Raw genomic sequence first — 13752 nt, 5'->3', positions numbered from 1 at the left:
AGGCCCTTCTTCCAAATAAGGACACATTCACAGGTTTTGGATGGACAAATCTTTTGGAGGAGCTGCCAATCAAGCCATTACACATGCTGAACTGAGAGGATTTCTTATGATCCACTGGGATAAGGATGGGCTTTGACTAAGCAGTGGGATGAAAAGGCATTTTGACACTCCTGAGCATACAGCATCTTTCCCTTAGTGTCTTGTGGTCCTCATGCCTGAAAGGTGCTGTGACTCGGCCTGCGCATAGCTGTGTCTCTGCACAGAGCTCCTCCAGCTATGACTATTGAGGAGAGGGGCTGATGGTGATTCTCTAACACTTATAAGCTTCCAGAGGGATGCCTCTGGGGTTGCAAGCTGTGTTCAAAAAATCATAGTTGACCATCAGAACTTATCCTAGGCTTATCAGTCTCAAACTTGATTAAGTATAAAAATCACTCAGGGAGTTTATTAAAAATAGAAATTCTCAGTTCTCAACCTGTATTAGTTTTCTAAGCACTGCCGTAACACAATGCCATAGACTGGGTGGCTTGAACAACAGAAAGGTATTTTCTCACAGTTCTGGAAGATGGAAGTCCAAGATCGAGGTATCAGCAGGTTTGACCTCTCCTGAGGTCTATGGCTTTCAGATAAGCCCTTTCTCACCGTGTCCTCACTGGTTTTTCCTCTGTGCCCATGCACCCCCAGTGACTCTCTTCTTATGAAGACACCAATCATGTTGGATTAGGGCCCACCCTAATGACCTCATTTTAACTTAATCACCTCTTTAAAGACTTTATGTCCAAAAAAGGTCATGGGCTGAGGTACTAGGGGTTGGGACTTCAACATGTGGATTTACGGGGGACATAATTTAGCCCATAACCCACAACCCAAGAGACTCATTTAATAGGTTTGGGGTGAGGCTAACAAACTTTTTTAAAGCTATGCCCCAAGATCTAACTGGTTTAGGTGGTCAGAGTCAACATTTTGAGAAAATTCCTTGGTGGACTGGTAATCATTTTGACATTTGTTTTGGCTCCATGTCTTTATATTGGCTTGCTTTTTTCCATACATCACATATGCAGCAACAAATTAATGCAAATAGAAGATACTCCATGACCCTCTGTGAACACTCCCCAAGACCTCTCCCCAACTCTGGTGTCTGTCTGAGACCTGTTCCCATTCTAGTTCAGTAACCTTGAATCTGAGGTGGTTTTGCATCCTGTGTTTTGGACTTGTTACGACATTGACTTAGCCACGTAGTATTTAAGGTTTAGATTCAGACCCACTCTACTAGTTTTTTTCCACACCGCGGAAAGGATTTGCTGCTCGAGAAGTTAATCTCAGGATGCACCTGCTCAACTAACATCACACGAGTTTGAGAGCTTGGACATCAGAAACTCAGTGCTTTATGGGGGTCTTAGAACTGCTTCTCAGGGCTCAGGGAGGAAGGAAGCCAGGCAATGACTTGGAGATGTCACCCTGGAGCAAAGAAAGGAGTCTGTCAACTGACGTAAAGAGCCCTGCCTTCAGATTTACACAGTCTGTAGCTCTCCCTTTGTCCTTACAGTCACCTTTCTCAGACTGAATATTGTCCCTGTGACTCGCTTTTCCCTTTTACACTGTTGCAGATGTTCATTAAACCCAATTTCTACTTTATCAAAATGTTTGGGGTGGGGGAGAGGACATATCAAAGTGTATTTTTACTTTGGCTTCTATATTCTTCTAAGGGGTGGCCAGAGGAAAGGAACAGAAACCCACCATGGGCTAGGTATTGTGCTAGGGTCCACACTATCCTGTTTCATCTTTACAACAGTCCTAGGAGTAAGTATTAGTGTCTCCACTGTACTCAGGAGAAATGAGAGGCCCCTTCAGCTAGTGACTGCTGGACCTGGGGTTCAAACCCAATCTTGCACAGGTTTCTTTTTCAAAAGATATTCCAAGTTGGTCTCTATGATTTAAACATAATGAACATGGTTATCTTATAGTCTGTCTGATGATTCTCATAACTGAGATCATTCTGGGTTTGTTTCTTATTGTCTGTTGATTCCGGTGATTTTTTTATGTCATTATTTTCCAGCAGTCTGTATGGTTATACGTGTGCTGATGATTATACTTTAAAATGTTTGTAATAATAATTTGAGGTTTAGAATATAGGTATCTCCCTTTAGAAAGAGTTTGAATGTGTATTTTCCCAGTATCTGGGTACTGTTAGTCTGGGATCACCTCAATCCAAGACACAGACTTAACATTTTCTGAACCACCATGTGACTTAAGACTTTCCAGTGACCGGTTTGCTTCTGGCTCACACTTACACTCAGGGTTTAGTCTTTTGGGATCTTAGTTTTCTGAGTGTGGTGTCTCATAGTAGATTTCTTTGACACTTATTCTCACCCCAGAAAATAGAAAAAGTTTCTGATTTCCTGAGACTGGAAAATTCCATCAGGCAAAAGTAGCTGCCATGCCCACGAATCTCAGTTCCCACTTCCTGCTTTGGCCTGGTAATTCCCTGTGAAATTAACAGCTTTCCATTGTTTTGAAGATATGTTTAAAAAATTTTAGTCAGCATGTTTACTTATTTTCATTACTTGATTGAATAGTATAATCTGCCATTACCTGAACACAGAAATCTAAGGGCTTATAATTTCTTTTTTTAAACATCTTTATTGGAGTATAATTGCTTGGCAAGGTTGTGTTAGTTTCTGCTGTATAACAAAGTGAATCAGCTATATGTATATATGTATATCCCCATATCCCCTCCCTCTTGTGTCTCCCTCCCACCCTCCCTATCCCACCCCTCTAGATGGTCACAAAGCACCGAGCTGATGTCCCTGTGTTATGCGGCTGCTTTCTACTAGCTATCTATTTTACATTTGGTAGTGTATATATGTCAGTGCTACTCTCTCACTTCGTCCCAGCTTACCTTTCCTTGTCCCCATGTCCTCAAGTCCATTCTCTACGTCTGCATCTTTATTTCTGTCCTGCCCCTAGGTTCATCAGAACCATTATTTTTTTTTTAGATTCCATATATATATGTTAGCATATGGTATTTGTTTTTCTCTTTCTGACTTACTTCACTCTGTATGACAGACTCTAGGTCCATCCACCTCATCACAAAAAACTCAGTTTCGTTTCTTTTTATGGCTGAGTAATATTCCATTGTATATACGTGCCACATCTCCTTTATACATTCATCTGTTGATGGACACTTAGGTTGCTTCCATGTCCTGGCCACTGTAAATAGTGCTGCAATGAACATTGTGGTACATGACTTTTTTTTTTAACATCTTTATTGGAGTATAATTGCTTTACAATGGTGTGTAAGTTTCTGCTTTATAACAAAGTGAATCAGCTATACATATACATATATCCCCATATCTCTTCCCTCTTGTGTCTCCCTCCCTCCCACCCTCCCTATCCGACCCCTCTAGGTGGTCACAAAGCACCGAGCTGATGTCCCTGTGCTATGCGGCTGCTTCCCACTACCTATCGGTTTTATGTTTGATAGTGTATATATGTCCATGCCACTCTCTCACTTTGTCCCAGCTTACCCTTCCCCCTCCCCGTGTCCTTAAGTCCATTCTCTAGTAGGTCTGTGTCTTTATTCCCGTCCTGCACCTAGGTTCTTCATGACCATTTCTTTCTTTTTACTTTTTTTTAGATTCCATGTATATGTGTTAGCATACGGTATTTGTTTTTCTCTTTCTGATTTACTTAACTCTGTATGACACACTCTAGGTCCATCCACCTCATGACAAATAACTCAGTTTCGTTTCTTTTTATGGCTGAGTAATATTCCATTGTATATATGTGCCACATCTTCTTTATCCATTCATCTGTCGATGGACACTTAGGTTGCTTCAGTGTCCTGGCTATTGTAAATAGTGCTGCAATGAACATTGTGGTACATGACTCTTTTTGAATTATGGTTTTCTTCGGGTATATGCCCAGTAGTGGGATTGCTGGGTCCTATGGTAGTTCTATTTTTAGTTTTTTAAGGAACCTCCATAGTGGCTGTATCATAGTGTTCTCCATAGTGGCTGTATCAATTTACATTCCCACCGACAGTGCAGGAGGGTTCCCTATTCTCCACACCCTCTCCAGCATTTATTGTTTGTAGATTTTTTGATGATGGCCATTTTGACTGGTGTGAGGTAATACCTCACTGTAGTTTTGATTTGCATTTCTCTAATAATTAGTGATGCTGAGCTTCCTTTCATGTGTTTGTTGGCAATCTGTATATCTTCTTTGGAGAAATGTCTACTTAGGTCTTCTGCCCACTTTTGGATTGGGTTGTTTGTTTTTTGATATTGAGCTGCATGAGCTGCTTGTATATTTTGGAGATTAATAGTTTGTCAGTTGCTTCATTTGCAAATATTTTCTCCTGTTAGGAGGGTTGTCTTTTCATCTTGTTTGTGGTTTCCTTTGCTGGGCAAAAGCTTTTAAGTTTCATTAGGTCCCACTTGTTTATTTTTGTTTTTATTTCCATTTCTCTAGGAGGTGGGTCAAAAAGGATCTTGCTGTGATTTATGTCACAGAGAGTTCTGCCTATGTTTTCCTCCAAGAGTTTTATAGTGTCCGGTCTTACATTTAGGTCTTTAATCCATTTTGAGTTTATATGTGTGTATGGTGTTAGGGAATGTTTTAATTTCATTCTTTTACATGTAGCTGTCCAGTTTTCCCAGCACCACTTACTGAAGAGCCTGTCTTTTCTTCATTGTATATTCTTGCCTCCTTTATCAAAGATAAGGTGACCATATGTGTGTGGGTTTATCTCTGGGCTTTCTATCCTATTCCATTGATCTATATTTCTGTTTTTGTGCCTGTACCATACTGTCTTGATTACTGTAGCTTTGTAGTATAGTCTGAAGTCAGGGTGCCTGATTCTTCCAGCTCTGTTTTTCTTTCTCAAGATTGCTTTAGCTATTTGAGGTCTTTTGTGTTTCCACAAATTGTGAAATGTTTTGTTCTAGTTTTGTGAAAACTGTCATTGGTAGTTTGATAGGGATTGCATTGAATCTGTAGATTGCTGTGGGTAGTATAGTCATTTTTCACAATGTTGATTCTTCCAATCCAAGAACATTGTGTACCTCTTCATCTGTTTGAATCATCTTTAATTTCTTTCATCAGTGTCTTATAGTTTTCTGCATAGAGGTCTTTTGTCTCCTTAGGTAGGTTTATTCCTAGGTATTTTATTCTTTTTTGTTTCAATGGTAAATGGGACTGTTTCCTTAATTTCTCTTTCAGATTTTTCATCATTAGTGTATAGGAATGCAAGAGATTTCTGTGCATTAGTTTTGTATCCTGCTACTCTACTAATTTCATTGATTAGCTCTAGTAATTTTCTGGTAGCATCTTTCGGATTCTCTATGTATGGTATCATGTCATCTGCAAACAGTGACAGCTTCACTACTTCTTTTCCAATTTGGATTCCTTTTATTTCTTTTTCTTCTCTGATTGCTGTGGCTAAAACTTCCAAAACAATGTTGAATAATAGTGGTGAGAGTGTACAGACTTGTGTTGTTCCTGATCTTAGTTGAAATGCTTTCAGTTTTTCACCATTGAGAACGATATTGGCTGTGGGTTTGTCATATATGGCCTTTATTATGGTGAGGTAGTTTCCCTCTATGCCCACTTTCTGGAGAGTTTTTATCATAAATGGGTGTTGAATTTTGTCAAAAGGTTTTACTGCATCTATTGAGATGATCATATGGTTTTTCTCCTTCAATTTGTTAATATGCTGTATCACATTGATTTGCATATATTGAAGAATCCTTGCATTCTGGGATAAACTCCACTTGATCATGGTGTGTGATCATTTTAATGTGCTGTTGGATTCTGTTTGCTAGTATTTTGTTCAGGACTTTTGCATGTATGTTCATCAGTGATATTGGCCTGTAGCTTTCTTTTTTTTTGCAGTATCTTTGTCTGGTTTTGGTATCAGGGTGATGGTGGCCTTGTAGAATGAGTTTGGGAGTGTTCCTACGTCTGCTATATTTTGGAAGAGTTTGAGAAGGATATGTATTAGCTCTTCTCTAAATGCTTGATAGAATTCACCTGTGAAGCCATTTGGTCCTGGGCTTTTTTGTTGGAAGATTTTTAATCACAGTTTCAATTTCAGTGATTGGTCTGTTAATATTTTCTATTTCTTCCTGGTTCAGTTTCAGAAGGTTGTGCTTTTCTAAGAATTTGTCCATTTCTTCCAGGTTGTCCATTTTATTGGCATATAATTGCTTGTAGTAGCCTCTCATGATCCTTTGTATTTCTACAGTGTCAGTTGTTACTTCTTTTTCATTTCTAATTCTGTTGATTTGAGTCTTCTCCCTTTTTTTCTTGATGAGTCTCGCTAATGGTTTATGAATTTTGTTTATCTTCTCGAAGAACCAGCTTGTAGTTTTATTGATCTTTGTTATTGTTTCCTTCATTTCTTTTTCATTTATTTCTGATCTGATTTTTATGATCTATTTCCTTCTGCTAACTTTGGGATCTTTTTGTTCTTCATTCTCTAATTGCTTAAGTTGTAAGTTTAGGTTGTTTATTTGAGATGTTTCTTGTTTCTTAAGGTAGGATTGTATTGCTATAAACTTCCCTCTTAGAACTGCCTTTGCTACATCCCATAGGTTTTGGGTCATTGTGTTTTCATTGTCATTTGTTTCTAGGTATTTTTTGATTTCCTCTTTGATTTCTTCAGTGATCTCTTAGTTATTTAGTAGTGTATTGTTTAGTCCCCATATGTTTGTATTTTTTAAAGTTTTTTTCCTGTATTTGATATCTAGTCTCATAACGTTGTGGTCAGAAAAAATACTTGATACAATTTCAATTTTCTTAAATTTACCAAGTTTTGATTTGTGACCCAAGATATGATCTATCCTGGATAATGTTCCATGAGCACTTGAGATGAATGTGTATACTGTTGTTTTTGGATGGAATGTCCTATAAATATCAATTAAGTCCATCTTGTTTAATGTGTCATTTAAATCTTATGTTTCCTTATTTATTTTAATTTTGGATGATCTGTCCATTGGTGAAAATGGGGTCTTAAAGTCCCCTACTATGATTGTGTTACAGTTGATTTCCCCTTTCATGGCTGTTAGCATTTGCCTTATGTATTGAGTTGCTTCTATGTTGGGTGCATAAATATTTACAATTGTTATATCTCCTTCTTGGATTGATCCCTTGATCATTATGTAGTGTCCTTCTTTGTCTCTTGTAATAGTCTTTGTTTTGAAGTCTATCTTGTCTGATATGAGAATTGCCACTCCAGCTTTCTTTTGCTTTCCATTTGTATGGACTATCTTTTTCCATCCCCTCACTTTCAGTCTGTATGTGTCGCTAGGTCTGAAGTGGGTCTCTTGTAAACAGCATATGTACGGGTCTTTTTTTTGTATCCATTTGGCCAGTCTATGTCTTTTGGTTGGCTCATTTAATCCATTTACATTTAAGGTAGTTATCGATATGTATGTTCCTATTACCATTTTCTTAGTTGTTTTGGGTTCGTTGTTGTAGGTCTTTTCCTTCTCTTGTGTTTCCTGCCTAGAGAAATTTCTTTAGCATTTGTTGTAAAGCTGGTTTGGTGGTGCTTAATTCTCTTAACTTTTGCTTGTCTGTAAAAGTTTTAGTTTCTCTGTTGAATCTGAATGAGATGCTTGGTGGGTAGAGTAATCTTGGCTGTAGGTTTTTCCCTTTCATCACTTTAAATATGTCCTGCCAGTCCTTTCTGGCTTGCAGAGTTTCTGCTGAAAGATCAGCTGTTAACCTTATGGTGAATCCGTTGTATGTTATTTGTTGCTTTTCCCTTGCTGCTTTTAATATTTTTTCTTTGTATTTCATTTTTGATAGTTTGATTAATATGTATTTTGGCATGTTTCTCCTTGGATTTATCCTTTATGGGACTCTCTGCACTTCCTGGACTTGATTGACTATTTCCTTTCCCATGTTAGGGAAGCTTTTGACTATAACCTATTCAAACATTTTCTCAGACCCTTTCTTTTTCTCTTCTTCTTCTGGGACCCCTATAATTTGAATTTTGGTGTGTTTAATGTTGTCCCAGAGGTCTCTGAGACCGTCCTCATTTCTTTTCATTCTTTTTACTTTATTCTGCTCTGTGGTAGTTATTTCCACCATTTTATCTTCCACGTCACTTATCTGTTCTTCTGCCTCAGTTATTCTGCTATTGAGTCTTTCTAGAGAATTTTTAATTTCATTAATTGTGTTGTTCATCATTGTTTGTTTGCTCTTTAGTTCTTCTAGGTCCTTGTTGATGTTTTCTGGTATTTTCTTCATTGTTTTTCTGAGATTTTTGAATCATCTTTACTATCATTACTCTGAATTCTTTTTCAGGTAGACTGCCTATTTCCTCTTCATTTGTTTGGTGTGGTGCGTTTTTACCTTGTTCCTTCATCTGCTGCATATTTCTTTGTGTTCTCATTTTGCTTAACTTATTGTGTTTGGGGTCTCCTTTTTGCAGGATTCAGGTTCGTAGTTCCTGTTGTTTTTGTTGTCTTCCCCTAGTTGGTGAAGTTGGTTCAGTGGCTTGTGTAGCCTTCCTGGTGGAGAGGACTGCTGCCTGTGTTCTGGTGGGTGGGGCCTGGATCTTGTCTTTCTGGTGGGCAAGGCCACGTCTGGTGGTGTGTTTTGGGGGTGTCTGTAAACTTAGTATGATTTTAGGTAGTCTCTCTGCTAATGGGTGGGGTTGTGTTCCTGTCTTGCTAGTTGTTTGGCATGGGGCATCCAGCACTGGAGCTTGCTGTTGGTTGGGTGGATCTGGGTCTTACCGTTGAGACGGAGATCTCTGGCAGAGCTCTCGCTGATTGATATTACTTGGGGCCAGGAGGTCTCTGCTGGTGCAATGTCCGGAACTTGGCTCTCCCACCTCAGAGGCTCAGGCCTGATACCAGGCCAGAGCACCAAGACCTTGTCAGCCACACAGCTCTTATGCTGTAACCTCAGAGCCAGAACAGTACCCAGCATATAGGAGACAGTTAATGAACATTTGTTCAATGAATAAATGAACTGTCTTGATAAATATCTGCAGTGACCTGAACTTGAAGCCCTGACTGTTGCCTTTCTCTGGAGGAGAAGGTTTAGATTTATTCTCTTGGGCACCAAACAGTTGAAGCTAAAATGGTCTGATGGAAACACGTTTCTACTCAATACCAAGAATTGCCTTTTAAATGAGCAACACAGAGATGTCTCAGGAGGAAAGTAGTCTCGCAGTCAGGTCACTCCCAGGCCCCGCCTGGTGTCCAACTCACCCCCAGGGTCATGACCTAAGGGCCTATAATTTTTCTTCTTATCCATTCTTGGTGCTTTATCTCTCTCTTTCTCTCTCTCTTTTTTTTTTTTTTTTTTTTTGTTAGGTGCTGCCTTTTACACTGTCCTGCACCTTTCCACTGTTTCGTGTCCTGGCAGCTTGGGTCTGTGGATTAGTGGTATGTTTCATAGCTTCATAGTTATGTCACATTCATGGATGTCTTATGTAAGTCCTAGGCAATCTTGAAAACACAGATTATCTATGTTTATAAACTGTGGGGAAATAAATTCCACTGATGCTGAGTGCCCGATTTCTAGCCCTTTCTAACATGATAGACAGAGGCATAATCACGACACCTTGTTAAATCAGTAAATTGAGAGGAATTTGCCCAATACCATGAAATAAGGTGTTTCTAAAATGTGTGTGTTCATATGTGTGTGTGTAGTAAAGAGTTTGGTTTTGCCCAAAGCGTGGATTGGCCTTTGCGCTTAGCTTCTGAGAGAAAAGAATCTATTCCAACCTGATGAACGTCCTTGTTTAGGGTGAGTGCTAGTCACATTAGGAAGACCAATCATGTGACTGAACGAGGGACTTTGGGTCACACGGTGTCACTTGACCTGGGGATTGAGACATCCACATGGGCAATCAATCAATCATGCCAATGTAACAAAGTCCCTATAAAAACTCTGGACACCGAAGCTCAGGTGACCTTCTCTGGTTGGCAATACTCTGTGTGTGTTGTCACATGTCAACACCAGGAGGACAACTTGTCCTGACTCCTAGGGAAAAAGACAGTGTAAACTTTGTGTTTGAAGACATCAATTTCTGACCTATGTGTCTTTTCCTTTGGCTTATATTAATATGTGTCCTTTGCTGTAATACACCATAATTGTGACTATAAGAGGTTTCTGTGAGTTCTGAGAGTTCTTCTAGCAAATTATTGAAACTGAGCATGGTTTTGGGAACCCCTTGAACTTGAATTTGGTGTCAGCAGTGAGAACAGTCTGGTGAAGGACTGTTTCCTCAACCTTTTCAGTTTGGCCAACACAGGGCAGTGAGTGTATGTGTACATGCATAAGTATGTGTGTGTGTATGTGTGTGTGTATAGTACAACACTGGCATGGATTTCTTATAATAAGAACAGCTGAAGGCTATAATATATTAATAAGTCTTAGATATTTTTCTCCTTGCATCTTTAAATTCAAACTGCTGACTGTGAGATCTTTCCTACTGGCCTTTTATTCCAAAACCAAACTCTGACCCTGGGATGGGTATCGTATTCATCCACATGTACTTTGTAGCCATCTGCGGTTCCTGTCGGTCTGTGTTTACTTTGCCTGCAACTCTGCTTAAAGAAAGAGAGTGAATTCACAGAAGTGTTTTTTCCCTACTAAGATTTGGGACCCATAAATCATGGTGACAAGAACTGTGATGATGGTCTCTTTCTGTTCTTGAGGAGATAGGAACAGAAGAAGCATGCAGGTTCTGATAGTTTTGTAATTTTTACCAGTGGTAGCACCATCAGAAGGATTCCAGCAGGCTAGCTCCTCAGCCCTAACCATGTAATTCTCTACTTGAATGTGCCTGCAATGAAAATGCAGAGACATCCACCGGTGTCACTCAGGCCGTTTAGTACCTGCTGCGGAACTCCTGGCAGTTAACGATGAAATTGTCAAGATTTCCTTTCTGCTCCCTTCCAAGCAGGCAGGGCATTGTTTTTATCTCCTGGTTTAGCACATGAATCAATCCTTTTGTACGTGATTGGTGGGCTGTGCATGTTTTCAGAAACTGTCTGGCTTTATACCTGGCAGACTGGCTTGTTGAGAAGTAGTTCTGCAAATGAGAAAGAAGATATGCAGATTTTCACATGTCCCCACATTGAATTATAAGGTAGTCAAAAAAGATTGCCATTTTATGGCCTGGTATTTGGTTTTAGTCATTTTCATTCTTAGATATATTCCTTCCAGAAATTAAATTTAAAAAGATTATTTAAAAATATTGGTATTTTGCAAATTGTGGTTGACAAGAGAGGGGAGGAGACGTGTGACAAGGTGGACAAGTGGGAGAAAGAATACCTAGCAAGTGTTTTAACTCCTGTAAAGCTTGATGTGTTTGAATGGTATATATTTCATTTTCCAATAATACTTTATTTAAAAAGAGTCAATCCAGTTTGGTTTAATTCCTGCCTTGAGGCCATTCACAGGGCATTCTCTAAGTAAAGCACTTTGTATGCCTCCATGCACAAAGGTAGAGGGGTTATGCATCAATTAACCTGTCAGAAAACCTTTGTCAATGGACTATCCATAGTAAAAAAAAAAAAAAAAAATTCTATTTTTCTATAGAATATCCATACTAAAAAAAATTCCATTTGTCTACAGAATATCCGTAGTAAAAAAAAAAAAAAAAAATTCCATTTGTCTATGGACTATCCATAGTTAAAAAAAAAATTCTAAGATTTGGCCATCAACACATGTGTAATAGTATGTGGGTGTAGTAATTTTGAGAGACCTGAAAAATACAGATTTATAACAGAAAAAATTAAAAAGTGGATCTTGGTTTGCTGAAGCTAGAAGAGTCATTTACATTGAAAGAAAGCCCCAGTAAAATTAAAATTTGATTTATTATATAAATGTTCATTTTCACCTAACTTATTTAGGATTATATCTACCTTATAAAGAAAACTTGCCTTTTAATTTAATTTCTGCACCATGAAACAGATTTAAGTACATCCCATAGATAAGGTTTACTTGCTATGGTTTTAAAAAAAAAGAAAATGTTCAATGTAATGATTCACACAACCTAAAAGTTTTGCCAAACTTAAAATGCTAATTAAAAAATGAGCTCAATTCCCTGATTAAAAGAGAGAAATTACTGTAAAGCTACTTAAAGAATTCTCCACACTTTGGCATCTTAATATGGAGTCCACGGATGGACTCTGGGGCATCCACAGATGAAATTATATAGAATATTGTGTTTGTGCATATGTGCATTTGGAGGGCAGGTGGTCTAGTGCTTTGGCTCTTAGGGCTTAAGCACTACTCTGAGTTTAGATGTGGGGCAGAGAAGATGCTGTGGCATTTCTGTGTCTATTCAGTCTAGGATAAAGGCACAGCCAGAACCCTGTGCTGATCCTTTTCATTTTGGAGATTCTATTTCCAGAATTATAAGATATACCTCAGTTTGGTCACAGGGTAAGTACTGGGGCTTCCTCAGCTGTGTTATTATCACTTTTTTCCAATTTACCAATGGACTTTCTAGATTATCTTGAAGTTACATTTAGAAGCTGGGTAGTGTTTTTTTTTTTTAATTAATTAATTAATTTTTGGCTGTGTTGGGTCTTCGTTTCTGTGCGAGGACTTTCTCTAGTTGCGGTAAGCGGGGGCCACTCTTCATCACGGTGCGCGGGTCTCTCACTATCGCGGCCTCTCTTGTTGCGGAGCATAGGCTCCAGACGCACAGGCTCAGTAGTTGTGGCTCACGGGCCCAGTTGCTCCGCGGCATGTGGGATCTTCCCAGACCAGGGCTTGAACCCGTGTCCCCTGTATTGGCAGGCGGATTCTCAACCACTGCACCACCAGGGAAGCCCCTGGGTAGTGTTTTTACTGAATACATTTCTAGGGCACTACGGAGAAACTCTGTGTGTGTTTCTTCGTGTCTGAAGAATAGTAGATGTTGAAAAGATGTGTATTGAGTAAAAGACAATGAATAAAATGAATGTCAAAATGAATGAATAACCAAATATTTAGAATTATGTAATTTAACTTCTTTTTTTTAGTGTCATAATTTATTTATTCATTTACTTACAATTTTAATAAAAATTAATTGGGGTCTATTATATTCTTGGACCTTGGCTGAAATTCAGAGATTAAAGAGCTCCCCGATCTAAAGAAGGGGGGGGCAACAAATAAAAAGGCATGTAAATTAACTTCTTGAATGAAGCCCTTGCTTGGTTAAAACAGGAAATTTAAAAAGGGGATTGAGACAAGGCTTTTTCTGTTCCCACTGTGATCCTCTGCAGGAGAAAGACACCCATCCACACTGGTCATCAATGATTTTGTGTTCTCATAAAACCTTTGGGGAAATGGTAATTTTTTGTTTTTGTAATTTTAGCTATCCCACTTGATAAAGTCAATCTTCAAATATATTGTGCCTGGTCTTTTCTGAATAACTTGAGTGGACCCATGGGTACAGCAGCTGGTTTGGTCTCTTCCACGTTGATTTTGAAGATCCAGCAAGACCCCAAGTGCCTCACATGTCAGCCAAGGAGTATGCTAAGATTATCCGAAACAATGGCCTGGAGGGACCTCTATAGGAAGGGTGGCTGGGCAATTTCACCTGGAGAAGGGACCTCTGCTCTTGGAAAGGAAAGCTGCTTTGGTAGATCCCTCAGACATCCTCAAGTTGCCTTTATAATAGATAGGTCCTACCAGCTGATCCGTGATCATGAAGTCTGAATATGTAATGCCTGGGGATGTATTTAATGATGGCTTTTACTCTATTTGTATTTGATCAATGAGGCTTTT

At 38.9% G+C, this 13752-nt stretch overlaps 1 protein-coding gene across 1 annotated transcript in view; it reads left to right on the top strand.

The window, feature by feature from the left end:
• LOC137763513 (cytosolic beta-glucosidase-like) overlaps window positions 1–13541 on the top strand; it is a 144459-nt gene extending 130918 nt beyond the window's left edge. The window contains 2 exon segments of the mRNA XM_068541996.1: window positions 13340–13396; window positions 13399–13541. Of these exon segments, the coding sequence (XP_068398097.1) occupies window positions 13340–13396; window positions 13399–13541 (200 nt within the window).
• The last annotated feature ends 211 nt before the right edge of the window (window positions 13542–13752 follow it).

This window comes from Eschrichtius robustus, chromosome 4 (genome assembly GCF_028021215.1).
Source record: "Eschrichtius robustus isolate mEscRob2 chromosome 4, mEscRob2.pri, whole genome shotgun sequence".
Taxonomy (NCBI): domain Eukaryota; kingdom Metazoa; phylum Chordata; class Mammalia; order Artiodactyla; family Eschrichtiidae; genus Eschrichtius; species Eschrichtius robustus.
The sequence above is the reverse complement of the archived record's forward strand: the minus strand, read 5'-3'. Positions and strand labels throughout refer to the sequence as shown.